General features: G+C 44.0%; 1 protein-coding gene across 2 annotated transcripts in view; it reads left to right on the top strand.

Annotated features, from left to right (window-relative positions):
- The window catches only part of RPAP1 (RNA polymerase II associated protein 1), a 39,965-nt gene that overhangs the window by 24,139 nt on the left and 1,053 nt on the right, over positions 1-14,773 (top strand). The window contains exons 15-23 of one of the 2 annotated variants that reach the window (XM_010144014.1): positions 2,070-2,249; positions 3,015-3,216; positions 5,153-5,262; positions 7,081-7,276; positions 8,205-8,354; positions 8,830-8,972; positions 10,271-11,075; positions 13,908-14,088; positions 14,396-14,414. In XM_010144014.1, the coding sequence (XP_010142316.1) occupies positions 2,070-2,249; positions 3,015-3,216; positions 5,153-5,262; positions 7,081-7,276; positions 8,205-8,354; positions 8,830-8,972; positions 10,271-11,075; positions 13,908-14,088; positions 14,396-14,414 (1,986 nt within the window). Of the gene's footprint in view, positions 1-2,069; positions 2,250-3,014; positions 3,217-5,152; positions 5,263-7,080; positions 7,277-8,204; positions 8,355-8,829; positions 8,973-10,270; positions 11,076-13,907; positions 14,096-14,395; positions 14,415-14,773 lie in introns of both variants that reach the window. The other variant, XM_010144015.1, reaches the window with a different exon arrangement.

The raw sequence follows: 14,773 nt of genomic DNA, 5'->3' as shown, positions 1-14,773 counted from the left end.
GCGCCAAAGCCATGAGCAGCCAGTTTCTCCAGCAGAATGATGTGAGAAACAGTGTCAAACACTTTGCTAAAGTCTGGGTAGACAACGTCCACAGCCCTTCCCTCATCCACTAAATGTGTCACCTTGTCACAGAAGGAGATCAGGTTAGTCAAACAGGACCTGCCTTTCATAAACCCATGCTGACTGGGCCTGATCACCTGATTGTCCTCTATGTGCCATGTGATGGCATTCAAGATGATCTGCTCCATGACCTTCCCCAGCACTGAGGTCAGACTGACAGGCCTGTAGTACCCTGGATCCTCCTTCTTGTCGATGGTCATCACATTTGCTAACCTCCAGTCGACTGAGACCTGCCGGCTTAGCCAGGATCCCATCTGGCCCTATAGACTTGTGCGTGTCTAACTGGCCCAGTAGGTCACTGACCATTTCCTCTTGGATTATGGGGGTGTCATTCTGCTCTCCTTTCCTTTTTGTCCAGCTCAGGAGTCTGGATACCTGGAGAACAACTAGTTTTACTCTTAAAGACTGAAGCAAATAAGTCATTCATGTCTCAGCCTTTTCCTCATCCTTGGTCACTGTGTTTCCCCCGGCATCCAGTAAAGGGCATAGGTTCTCCTTAGCCCTCCTTTTGCTGTTGATGTACTTATATTTTATTGTCTTTTACAGCAGTGGCCAGATTAAGTTCTAACTGGGCTTTGGCCTTTCTAATTTTCTGCCTGCACAACCTCTCAAAGTCCTTGTCTTCCTGAGTGGCTGCCCCTTCTTCCAGAGGCCATAGACTTTCCTTTTCTTCCTCAATTCCGGCCAAAGCTCTCTGTTCAGCCCTGGTGATCTTCCACGCACCGACTCAACTTACATTGCACTGAGACAGCCTGCTCCTGTAACTTTAAAGATCTCCCTCTTAAAGAATGTCCAGCCTTCCTGGACTCCTCAGTCCTTCAGGACTGCCTCCCGTGGAACTCTGTCAAACAGGCTCCTAAACAGGCCAAAGTCTGCCCTCTGGAGTCCAAGGTGGCAGTTCTACTGACCCTCTCCTTACCTCCCCAAGAATCAAAAACTCTTACCATTTTGTGATTGCTATGTCCAAGGCAGCCTCCAAACTTCACATCACCCACAGGTCTTTCTCTGCTCTCAAACAGCAGGTCTAGTGGGGAGCCTTCCCTTGTTGGCTCCCTCACCGGCTGTGTGAGGAAGTTGTCTTCCACACGCTCCAGGAGCCTCCTGGACTGTTTCCTCTCTGCTGTGCTGTATTTCCAGCAGACATCTGGTGAGTTGAAATCCCACATGAGAACAAGTGGTGACGATTGTGGGACTTCTTCCAGCTGCCTATAGAATATTTCATCTACCTCTTCATCCTGGTTGGGTGGTCTGTTTATAACAGCCTCCCACCATGATATCCGCCTGGTTGGCCTTCCCCCTGTCTCTGACCCATAAACACTCAACCCTGTCGTCTCCATTATTAAGTTCTAGATGATCAAAACGCTGCCTAACTTGCAGGGCCACTCCCCTGCTTCTCCTTCTTGGCCTGTCCCTTCTGAAGGTTCTACAGCCATCCAGTGCAGCACTCCAGCTTTGTGCTGGAGTGCTGCATCCCAGCACACTGTGTTTCTGTGATGGCAGCTGTGCATTCTGCACTGGCTTTCAGTTCAGTACAAGTTCTCGTGCTTGACCATCAAGGTCTATACTGTTTGAGGTAAGTTTGACTTACATCAAGCACTGAATCTTCTTCCTGCAATTGCACTGTTTTGGAACTACAAAGGTAGCTATTGAGTTGATCTGAAGAGGACTGAAAAGGAGAGCAGTATTAAGCTTCAGAAGGAAAATTCTGTCTCTGCAACAGCATTTCGTGTTCTCCAGTCCAATCAGGTGTATTGATTAATAAAGTGCAAAAACTGTATAACTTTTTTAGCACTGTAAATAATGTTGAAGAAAGAGAAACAGCAGAAGATTGCTTACATTTGTGTGATTTGGAAGGACGGTATTCTTCCCTTGTCATCTTTTTCCATGTCTATTCTATGTTTATTTCTTTTACTTTGGTGTTGGTTCTCATAATCTCATTCATACTGTAGGGATCTCTACCCTGTGCTGGTGATGATACTGCAGTCCCTGCCAGAGTTGCTCAGTGCTTGCAGGGGGAAGAGCCCTATGGTTGAGCTGTCTGTCCAGCGAGCTACGGCAGTAGTTACTCTGCTGATACATGTGACACAAACAGCAGGCTATGCAGCGGAGCTGCAGGCCAAGCTGAGCAGGTGGGTTCTCCCTTCACCAGTAGTTGTCATCCTGTCTTCCCTTTCTTTGGTTTGGACACCTGTCTATCACCTTTTTTTTCCTTCATTCTGGGTGGTTTACTGTCCCACATGTGAATCCCCGCATGGTGGGGTGTATTCTCTCTGGCACAAGGTCAGAAGGGGTGTCTGGTGTGATAGCTGTATGCCTGCTAGCCTGGCAAGAGGCAGGAGTAAAGAGTCTGCATTCAGCTAAGGGGCAGAAGGGCAGTGTTAGCCATATGCCCTGCGGAAAGGAAGTTGGAAGCTTCTTTGACCTTCCCTTTGGGGAATAATAACCTCCCTATGGTTTGAAGGAAATAACCTCTCTGCACAGGCCAAGGTGGATCAGGATTCAGAGATGGTTGATTTTAACAGACATCAAAGCAGTAGGATTTGCTGAAGACACGGGTACTTTTTCTGGTGAAAAATGAGAAAATCTTTTTAACTAGACTTGGATACTGAGATAGTGTGTCCAGTAAAACTAGAGCCTAGCTCAAGGGCAGAATAGTACAGGTGAAGAAACTTCAGCTTTCATGAGTAGATTCTGCATTTGTTCTTTCTGCCTAAATTGATTTGGTCTGGTCTGCGGGAATGTGCAAAGACCTTTTTCCCCTAGTGACTGTTGTCAGATATCGCCTTCCAAACTACATGCAGTTGGAAATCTTGCTATTAAAAACAATGATTTAAAGAGACAATTGTTTCTGAGACATGCTCGTTATCATGTGTCGTTCTTCCATTGCGTTTCAGTAATAGTTCAGAAGACAGTGAACAGGTTCCACCTCCTCCAGTAGTATGGAACCAGGTGTCAGGCTTACAGCCCTTCCTTGAGACCAGTCTGAAAAAATGCCTCCAGGAGATACCGCGGACAGAAACTTGGCAAATTCTCCAGCCTCTGACCACAACTTATATGATCTACTTGGGAGTTTATTACAGTGCTTGCAGCCAACAGGTAAGGCCAGAAAATACAGGTTGTCTTTTTATCTCACCAGCAACAGCTTGTGTCTTAACTGCTGAAAACCTGAACTTGCAGGCAATGCTGAAAAAGACAGACGTTGAGGTATTTAGCTGAGGACTGGTTTTTGTTTACAGCTCATATCTAGGTTGTGTGGCATTTAGGATCAGGTAAGTCTGCTGATCCTTCACATTAGTAGTGCCAAATACCACTGTTTTCCTTTCTTCCGTTGGGCTTGGAGTCTCCGTGAAGATATGTGGTAGTGTTGTGACTGTTGTGATTTACTGCAGAGATCCAAATCATGAAGCAAATATGAACTAATTTAGTTTGACAGTCCTATCTCCTTGTGAGCTAAATCAAGTTGCACATTTTTGCATTTGCTGTGGTCTGAGACTTTACATGTGGACAGCTGCACTGCAGTAATCTGATTGGGAGGTTGAGTGTTGAGGGTCATGCCATGTGAACTTTGGATAGGAAACAAAGATGAATTTATTTGCTGCCCCTAATTCAAGGTCAAATTTTGTAATCTAGTTACAGTTGTAGTATGTGACCATCGTTTCAAGTGGGTTTTCTGAAGGTGATGCATCAGTGTGCTGTTGAAGAATAATGTCCTATGCTTTAGCTACCTTAAAGGTTCATGTTTGAAAGACACATGCAATTTTCCTCTTTACTGCCCAACTGACTTGCCCGAGTTCTGACCTGGGAGAGCTGTCTTCAAGGTGTGAGGTAAATTTAATGGCTGTAGTTATTCATGCTTCTGCAACTCCTCTGAAACTTGCTCAAAGCAACTGAGTTTGTTAGATGTAGCTGGGGTGGAAACCACCAGTATCTTTCGGTGATGTCTTTGGTACCCCAAAGGTTGGTAGTACCCTTCACGTGCTGTCATTGGGTCCTGAGCATTAGAAAAGAGGTTAATGTTCCTTTTTAACCTTTATAGATATCCCAGACAAGTGGCTGACAAAGTAATTTCTTGTCCTTGAACTATGACATTTTTTTATTTCCACTTAAAAAGTTTACTCATCTTACCTGTGTTTAGCTAATCTGATTTAAAAAATAAAATTGCATGTAGCATGTTTGAACTGACTAGTGCAGAAAAAAAAAAAGAAATCAACTCATATGGTAACTAGATTAGCATATACTGGGATCTTCCTGGAATATTTTTGTTAGACTACTAAGAACTAAGTTTAACATCTTCATGTAGGATTTACTGATTTCTGGAGGGGGATTTCACCTGGGGGAAAATAATATTTTATGTATTATTTTATGTAATGGAAATGAGTATTTCTGTATCCTAAAGCAGCATTCTAATGAAAGGAAAGAATGTTAAAATTTGCCAGGATGTTTCTTCAACCTAGAATATTGCTTACTAGGGTCAGAAGGATTTGGATGGTTCTCTAAAAGCCACGGATCCTCCTCTGTGCAGTGTTCATCCACAGTCGTGCTTTGAGTAGGTCAATAGGACTTCATACAGTTGATTTTTTTTTTTTTTTTAATATATAAATTTTTGTGAGACCCTCATGGCATCACTTTGCTTTTTCAAGGTAGTTTTGATCACCTTTGTATCATCTTCAAGCTAAATAGAAAGATCAGCACATAGATGGTGTGGGGAGCAGGTTTTAGTCACTTAGGACAATTTTTCATTTAGGGAATCTCGATTCCAAGGATCCCATACCTTACTTCCAGCCAGTTAAGAGATCTCTGTGATGCATTTTAATACTTGAGTGCATGATCACCTTGCAGTGCCGGCTCTCAGCTTCCACACTGCCAGCAGTGAGGCCAGCTCTAACCTTAGACCAGTACCGCTATTTAGATGATGTGGTTAGGCAAAAAGGTAATAAACACAGAGAAAGCAATTAAATCAACGTGTCCCTTTGGCATCACTGGAGTGCCTTCATTCATCATCTTCCCCTGTCTTTCTCCATGTCATCTGTAGCCATCAGTCAATCCAATTGACTGTTTAGAGGAACTGGAACGTTTGACATCTGAAGTGCTGCAGCCCCTTCTCAGCCAGTCAGCCATTCACAGCATGTGGGACTTGCTCAGGTAAAATCATTTCACTGCTAAGATGCTGTTGCCAGAAGCTAAGGGTGCCTCATTTCTATACTATACATTTCTTTCTCCTGTACATATGTACCCCATATGAGTGAATTAGAGTGCAGTAGGGCTCTGGCTATACCCTGCTTTGTCCTCCATCCACTCACAGCAAAAACCAGGATGACCGCAGAGATTCTCCAGTTCCTCGTTTTCACCTGGTGCTGCTGTAGGCTCTGCATCTCCGCCCTTCTGCGTAGCTGTGGGGTTTTTTGTATCAATTTCCGATTGATTTTAGTCACTCTTGGCTTTGATTCTTCTTTGGTTTTACTGGTTAAAAAAACCCCAGCATTTGAGTCCCTCTTATATTAGGGAGGTGAGTGTGTGTGCATGTACCATTCACTGTGTGATGTTGCTTATATAAAATTATTTAAACTAGACTCTTGTCTTTAAGCTCCTGCGAGCTTCACTAAGGCTTTGAAAGCCCCTGGAGGAAAGTGAGAGGCCAGATACCACTGTTCTTTCAGACATTTGAATAACTTGAGCTTTGGCTTTGGCTCTGGGAGCTGTTAAGCACGGCAGGTATTTTGTCTTTCTGCTGTAGAGGGAGTCTCCCTACAAACTGTCGCCTGGAGAGGGGGAACCTAAAAGGCCTGACTCATAGTCAGAGAGAGTGACATCTGGCTGCTTCCGAGAACATCTGATATAACGGGCACTTGAAATTTTGGTTTTAAATGGTATTTGAATGTTCACCAAACAGTTTGGCCAGTGTTCTTTCATGACTGAGAACTCAAGTCTGAAGCTCTTAGCATGAAAGCTTGCAACACAAGGGCACCTATTAGACCCTTCTGTGCCTGTCTTTGAGGTCTGAAAACAGTGGGTTTGGTCAAGCTGTGAAAGCCTGTCAGCAAGAATTCACCTAGGCTGCTCTTAACACTGGCTGGTAAAAATAAAGAGTCATCTTATCTCTGCCGTAGTGTTTTGACAATCTTGTCTAAGTGTTCTGGACAGATTAGGGCCAGGAGTTCAGGATGCTTTATGAGCCATAGATATTTTCATGCATCTCCTACATGGTAACGCCCGTGGAAGGAAGAGCAATGCATTTAAGGAATGAGTTCTCTGTCCTGGAGTAATGGTGTGGTCTTTGACAGGAACTGCCCTATGGCCGCGTTACTGTTGAGCAACATGCTTCGCACTCTTCCTTGTAGTGGTCTTGCTTGTACAGACATGGTTTGTCCAGTGTGGGCCCACAAGTGAAAAACTCTGGTTTTGCCTGTGGAGAGTGAGCAGTACGTACAGTCGTGTTTGTGTCCAGTAAAGCTAGATTCTTGCTGAATGAACTTAAAACTATGCGTTTCATGAGTGCATAAGGGGCAGCATTTCTGCAAAGGCAATTTTAGATACAAGCTGGCTTTTTGCCTTTGCCTGCCAGTTTATTATTGAAATGTCTGGAGCAGGTGGGCAGCTTTATTAGCCTGGTTTATGCATGTACATGGAGAAATGTGTATTTTTTTTTTTTTTTTAAACCAAAGGCCCAATGCTTTCAAATATTTGATGTCAGTGATGCGTCACAGCATCAGTATTTCTGTGCATCATGAATATTTTAGCTGAAGATTAGAATTCACGACAGCTCGCTGGCATTAGCTTGTATGGTGATAGTGTTTACTTGACCAGCTGTGGTACTATAATGTTTTTTTTCTTGCACAATCCTCAGGCTTCTGTTTTACTGCAATGTGTGTTACGGTTCAGCTAGTAACATTCCTACAATGTAATTATTTAGCAGTATGAGTATTTTTGACCCGACCCCTCTCTCTTTACCTCTTCACACAGGCCATGTTCTGCTTTGTGCAACCCTCTGTCCTGTTCTCCAGCACCAGAATCTGTCTTCAGCATTGCATCTCTGAGTTGCACTGGAGGCAAACCTCCGCTGAGCCTGGTTGGCTCCAGGTCACCTTTCCCCTTCCTCACTGCCCTCCTATTTCTCATCAATAGCATCACTCACATTCACAAGGGCCTGACCAGCAAGGTGAGAATAGGCTTTCACAGTAAGTTCTAGGTGAATGGGGCGGGGGATTAGTATTTGTATCTTCTCAAGCTTAAGAGTGATATTAGTAGGGCTATCAAAAAGGAATTGTTATTGTAATAAAAAGGAATATTTATTTAAAAAATACCAAACTACTATATAGAGAAATACTCCCATTTTCAGAACAGGTGGGACGAGAATCTGAAAAATATCTCTGTTTTTGAATTCCAGTATCCAGTTGACACTGAGAAGCTGGAATTACAAAGCAGGTGATGCGTGATGATGACGCTTAAAGGATTGATATATAAAGAATGTTGAAAAGAGTTAAATAACTGTTTTTAGGCTGAGCAAAATAAATGTCAGGAGACGAAAGGGGTGGTTGAAGTGTACATAACAAAGAAAAATGGGATCAAATTAAACAAGAAAACTAGTGCTACAGTGACTGAAGAGGTTTCTTCCCACTTCTGGTTGTACCGAATTTTTAGAATGAGTGTGTCATGGAAGACTGCGAATTCTGAAGAGGAAATGGCATAGCCCTAGAGAGATGGAGTACCTAGCCTAAGCTTTGTCAGTCTTCCTCTGTCACCTTATGTTGAATTAGCTGTCTGGTTACTAATAGGATTATCTGGCCAGATGAGAGAAAAACATCTTCAGCCGCTGGCCAGACTTCTGCCTTACAACGCACTCTGGAAAATGTAGGCAGTCACTGTTGGTTACTTGTGGTGGGGATGGTCATGATGGGTCCAAGTGAGCCCCGAGGCAAAAAAGAAAATATTTTTCAGGCTGTTTTTAAGTATTCCTTTTGGAGTAGCCAACAGGACTTCTTATGTGAGAAGGCATGAGGTAGGCCTTGGAGAGGGTTATGTTTTACTTTTCTCTAGGCAGGAACTGTCTTAGTAGTGTATGTCTCCACTTTCTGATTCTTTTATAGTACAGCTCTGTGCTGGACTTCAAAGGCTTGAAGGATTATCTGCATCAAAGCTGGCAAACTGGACCTCCGTCTGTAACTCCCTCATCTGCCTGGATCCTGCGCCATGAATACCATCTGCAGTACTTTGTGTTGGCATTGGCTCAGAAAATGGTATCGTTACTAGTCCTTTCATTTCTTTCACCCGAGGAATTGGCTTCACCCTGGCCTCTCCTACTCAGTGTGTCAGACTGGCAATGGGTCTTTGTATCCGTGTTCTTTCTCATATCTGACTTAGGTGTTGTGACTCTTTAGCTGTCTCTTATGTGCCATTAGCAAATATCTTTACAATTAGTGATGTGGGGATTTACATCCAAAATACTTTGCATGGCAAAATCACATTTTTGCCTGTCTTTGGGTGAGAGTGAGAACAAAGTTTTCAGGCGTGCTGCTAAAAAAGATGTCCGACTGTCTAAGACAATCATGGGAAGCAGAAGGATCTCAATATGAATGCTGACAGTTTTTGCAGTCTGCCTCAGTGTCTCACTTTTCCACAAGATCTGTGTCTCAGTTGACCCTCCCATCCTTGCTGATTGCCTCCTTGACAAACGATACAGTGCTTTTATCTGTTGTTTTGTTTCCTGTACAGGCAGGCACTTGTCTGGATTACGCCCAGCATGCCTCGCTCCATCACTGTGTTGCTGTGTCGTTGCTAAGCCGTCTGTTGCCAGGGAGTGAGCATCTGGCTTACGAGGTCCTACTGGATCTTGTCTTTAATCCCGAGTTTCTTCCGTAAGCTTTGCATTTTTTCCATTCTATAGTTTGGTACATGGGGAAACCTGGGAAAATTGAAAAAGCACATATTAGCACTCCAGTTTTGTAGTACTTTTTGGCCTTTAATAGGGCCTGTATTCAAATTTTAGTTACTCACTGGCGCATTCTTCAGTCCCGGAGCCTTGTAATCAGACCAGCACTGTAGTTGGAGATTTCTCTGTGTTGTACCAACGTTGAGAAATGTGACCAGTTTCTTTTGATCTCTTCTGTGGCAAGAGCAGAACTGATTCTCACTGAAGCCCAGCAACTGCTGTCCTGAGAGTAGTGAGTCTAGAAAATAGTGGGAGTTTGACATACTCTGAAAAGCTTATTAAATCTGTCTCAAACCCTTATTATACAAATTCTTACAAAAATTTTTGCTGATTTGACAACTGTGATGTATTCCATCTTGCACTGGAAGATATCCTGAGCATCTCAAATGTGAAATGTCTTACGTCTAGCCAAGCAAATGGAAGCAGTTCATCTTGTTCATCCCAATGTTTTTGAAATTTGCCATGGTGCATGCCTGTAGGAGGTTGGACCAGGGTGCTGCAAAGAAATACTGTAATTTCCAGAAAGAAGGGAAGTTTGTGAGTGGGTTTGTTTGGGAGGGCGTGGATTGTTTGTTTGGTGGGGTTTTGGGGGTTTGGTTTTTTGTTTTATGGGTTTGGGGTTTTTTTGCACAACTACCTGCTATAGAGCTACCATTTTGTGAGGAGTTGGCAAGTGATCTGAGACCATGGTCAGCCTCTGGTCTGAGACCATGGCACATAGATTTGACAAACCCCCACCCTTCCCAATTTCTAACTACCAGTCTGTATGGTAGTGCCACTGACAGCTGCATTTAGAGGATTGTCTTATTGATCCATGTAGGCCCTATATGATATGCATGTGTCACCTCAGCACCCTGACAGCTGTGTTGGTAAGTAGACTTCCTTTCCAGACAAGGGGTTGCAAGCTCCACACCAGGCTGTTGGCATGGTGTGGAGGATTTTCATGGCAAGGCCTTAGCGTTGCTAACTCCAAATGCAGTTTTGTGAATTCCCTGTAAATAGCAAAAGAGCTGATGCTTTACAGGTGCTCAGTATTATAGCTGAATGCTGTAGAAAGTGTTGCGAGTGCTGTGCATGTTCTACTCTCCCTGATCCAGGAAGATAGTAGGGATTAATTTCTGTGCTCTTTGGTTTGTTTGGAGTTTTGGGTTGGGGGTTTTTTTGTTGGTTTTTTTGAGGTTTTTTTGTTTGTTTCTTAAACTGCTGTTTGTTTTTATTTTACAGTGAAGGGAAAGCCGGAGGGCCAGAAGCAGCTGACTTCTCTGACATCTTGCATCTGGGTACCAGTGCCAAACTGGCACAGCCTGGCTCTGTGGCAGTATTTTTTTCAAAGGCTACTCGTGGTGCTCTGCTGAGAGAATCGTACCAGAACCTGCCTTTCATCCGCTCCTGCTACCTTTCTCATTTTGTCCACTTGCAGCCTACCCTTAGGCATTCCCAAGCGTCCTACCAAGGACGGAATTACCTCATCCAGTCAATGCTGCTTCCTGAGGTCAGAGGGCCCATCCTGCCTTCAGACTGGCTATTCTTTCCACTTATTAGCCTCTACAACAAAGCGGCTAATGCAGAGACACGTGGGGCAGTAATGAACTCTCTTCCACTTGATCTCATCAAGTCTGTGACCTGGAACCTGCAGTGGGTCTTGTTGCTAGAAACCTGGCGTGCTAAAGCTCTTCAGAGCATCTCTACTGCTGCCAAACTTGCACGGCTTATGTGTGTCTTCCTCACAGGCAGTGACCTTTTTCTAGAAGCACCAGTCCACCGCTACATGGCTGCCCTTCTCTCTGTGTATTGCCAACCCAAGGCACTGGACTCCTTGAACTTGGATGCTCCCATCCCTGGTTTGGCATCCTTCCACGATCTCTATATAAGTCTTCTGGAGCAGTTTGAAGGTGTCTCCTTTGGAGATCCACTCTTTGGAGTCTTTGTTCTTCTGCCTCTACAGAAGCGTTTCAGTATTCACCTACGTCTTTCTGTTTTTGGGGAGCACACAAGTATCCTGCAGGCACTGGGAGTGCCACTTCAGGAGGTAACGCTGGACTATGGTAGTTACCTGTCACTGCATGTTTTTGGGATACTGGGCTCTTTGCTGTGTTTCTGTGTTTCTTCTGATTTGTGCATCCTCCCAGCGCTTACCCTTCTTTCCTATCTCTCCTTGTCTGGTGGAATAATCATGCTTTCTTTCCTTAGAAGCTTTTCATTCTGCCTGAAGAAAGTTCAATATAAGGAATGTAAAATAAAATAGAAATGGAGAGCAAGTTATTTTGATCTGGGGCTGCTGCAGTCTGAAGAACAGAATCCAGCCCCTGTAGGTGCAGGCCCTTGTCACGTATCATTTTCATAAACCTGTTGAACTTTGTTTTGAGAGCAGGTGTGTGTATATGTGGAGGACAGGAGCTGTGAAGTTGTTCGGTCTTCGGTGGAAACTGTCCCATACTCTGTTTGGTCTGATGAATGAAAACCTCCATGTAATTTATAACCTGTATGTATGAAGGGCTAGTCTGCACCCTATGTTCTTCTGCCAGCAATTACCTTTCAAGTGGTTCTTCTACCAACGATTTACTTTTTCTCACCTTGGTGAGAACCTTTTCCTTGCGCAATGATGAACAGTCATTTTCCTTCTCAACTGTGTTTCCACACTTAGTTATATTGGAGTTGTGCTTTGCTAGGTATCTCAGCAAGACAGTTTGATCAGTCAAGTGCAGGGCTGTGTTTCTTTTGAATGAGCAGAGCACAAGAGATGGAATTCAGCTGGCTTTTAAGTTCTGTGTCAGTTGACAGGCAATAGCTGATCTAGCCTAAAGTTTACTAACGCAAAGATAACCTCTCAAACTCTTTTTCCACACAGCTGTGAACCAGGAAATTACATGAGAGCGTTGCTTTCCACTGTGTGGTTGCAGCCCTTTTGCTCTGTTTGTAGTAGCCCTGTTGCCAGCTTTTCTGTATCATTTTGGCCAGATGAACCTTTTTTTCTGAAGCAAAGTAAGCTAAGATATTCTGGCCTGCTTCTTATGGTAAGCTCTCTGTTCTCCTGATGTTCCCAGTAGCCCTTCCTTGTCTCTATTTCAGTTTCACAGATATATGTAGGAACAGAGTTGAACACCTTATTCCAGATGAAAGCTTTGATGCTATGTCACGTGCTTATATTGACTTGATCCCTCAACGCCAGATCCCTTGGTACCATCAGAATTTTGACATGTGTTACAATGGAGATCATTTCAAAGCATATTGTTTTTCATGTGCTTAGAAATTTCTTAAATGCCAAATACTTGGAACAATGTTTTCATTGCCATGTTGCTTGAAAACAATTTCTTGGAAAACTTGAGCAAGATCACTTCAGGAGCTGGTTTTTGTTTGCATTTTTTCACTTTCTGTTTTAAAAATCCTAATGGACTGTAGGAAATACCGTAGTGGACAGGCTGCTTTTTGGATTAAGTAAAATCAATGACTGTCTTTAATCATGCAGAGAACATGTTCCGAAGTGGAATGTTTAGTTTTAGCCCTAGAGAACTTATCTCGAAATTGAGAATAAAAATTCGAATTCTGGAGAGGGGTGAAGCAAACAAAACTAAGTTGTTAGTAAAAACTTCTAATTTTCAAAACTAGACAGTGAAGTCAGAAGATCTGAATTTTTTTTCAAGAAAATCTGGAAACTTTAGTTAACAACAACACTGGCTGGCACATATAGTTGCTTTCTTTTTCTGGCTAAGTGCAGGTACACTAGGTACATTAGCACGTTGTGGTGCTATTGGAAGGACTGTCTCCTCACTTTGAAACCACTTTTCTTGCTTGTGCCAGTGTCATGGGTTATGGCTGGGCTGGCTACTAGATAAATGACAGATGCTCTCTGTTAACCCCTCTCCCCTCCCAAAGGAGAAAAGAAATAAGGGAGAGAGCCTTATGGATTGGAAAAGAAAACTAAAGGCGCTTTAATGAACGTAATAGCAATAAATTAAATATATACAAATATATGCAAAACCAATACCAAACCCAGCCCCCCCTGCAATGGCGATCAAATAATGATATCACCAGCACCACTGATGCTGTGGCAGCACTGGGGAAGTCCCAGGCTGGACTCAGGGGCAGACGGGAACCAGATTCACGAGCTGGATTCTGGACCTGGATCCAGGAATGCACGGATTGGTGTCAAAGGCAGAACAGACAAGAGTCTTCCTTGGACACTGGCCATGGCAAAAGAGCTTGACCCTTGCGATCCTTCAGCTTTATATTGAATATGTTGTTTATGGGATGGAACACCTTGTTGGTCAGTGTAGGGTCACCTGTCCTGCCCACTGCTCCCCGCAGGTGCAGCCTCTCACTTACTGCACCCCCACCGTGGCACACAGGATCTAGCAGTGACCTTCACAGGAGCAAGTATAAGCAAGGGCCTTTCTGCAGCCCAGTCCCTGGCAGTAACTGTAAACATCAAGCATTACCACTTCTAGCAGCAGACACTGTCTGCAAAAACATGGTGTTGAGTTCAGAAAGTGCCATCGCTTAGAAGAGACTGAGCTGAAAAATCAGTCAACAGAATGAGTTCTGTTCTAACTCAAGTGAGGATGGCCAAAAAGCAATAGCAGTGATTTAACAGTAAAATATCTCTCCATAAAGCTGAACTCTTGGCAATGCTTTGTCAAAGGCATGTTGCATTAGTCAGTGTGGGCAGTAATAGCTCTGCTGCAAATGGAAGTTGTGCCACCGAGTTACCATGTTACTGTGTTATATATCGTGTTATATATCATGTTACTTAGGAGTACACATACAAACATCTGGGGACGGGCACCCTGAAGTCATGAACTTCCTCTCACTACTTAAACCCTGACAAAAATTGTGATGTTGCTTCTGGATGGGTTTGTTGCAGTTTCCTGTGCCTCTTGAGCGATACACTTGCCCTCCTGAGGATAATCTGCACCTCCTGCGACTCTATTTCCGGACACTGGTCACTGGTGCACTGCGCCACAGCTGGTGCCCTGTTCTTTACGTGGTGGCTGTGGCTCATGTGAACAGCTTTATTTTCTCCCAAGACAGCACTACGCAGGTAGGTAATGGATAGCAGAGCCTCAGGGCTGGAAGCTTTGGGTTTTGCGCCTGTTCTTCCAAAGGGTCCAATGTGGCCTGTGGTGAATCACTGACTCTGGGCTTGAAAACAAAGATTTTAAGTGAATGTTTTGAGGACTAGTCAGCTGTTTGAGAATCCACATATGAGATGCAGAGAGCAGCTCTTGTTTATACCTAAAACACTTTTGTTAATGGTAGCCAATCCTATGTAAAAACCTTCAAAGTCAGCAACTACGTGGGCTATGGAATGGGGTGGGAGAGGGGGGAAGAGTGAAGTAGAGGGTGGAGAAGCTGATCAGGCGTTGAGAGCTTGTAATAGATTTAGCCTCCGTCCAGGGCAATCTTAAGGTGCAGAGTACTGTACCCTTTCACTTTGCTTGAATGATCAAGTGGAAGCCCTCTCATGGCCCTGGGGCCTGTAGCAATGATTACTTTTGCCAACGCTTCACCTCTAATCTACGGTTCTACCTGGAGGTTGAGAAGTCAGCTGAGTTTCAGGTCAGGAGAAGGAGGAGAGAGGCAGGATCCAAGCAATAGCCATCTCAAGCCCTTTCTGCTGGAGCTTTTTGGAGATCATCATAATGACCAGAGCACCCTCCTGGAGTGCTGTATGGCTGTGGGCAGAGGTAGCATTGCGCCGTATTGAGCAAAGTATGTGTTTTGTTCCTA

This window comes from Buceros rhinoceros, unplaced genomic scaffold (assembly GCF_000710305.1).
Source record: "Buceros rhinoceros silvestris isolate BGI_N320 unplaced genomic scaffold, ASM71030v1 scaffold6539, whole genome shotgun sequence".
In the NCBI taxonomy this organism is placed as follows: domain Eukaryota; kingdom Metazoa; phylum Chordata; class Aves; order Bucerotiformes; family Bucerotidae; genus Buceros; species Buceros rhinoceros.
This window is presented reverse-complemented; position numbering and strand designations above follow the sequence as displayed.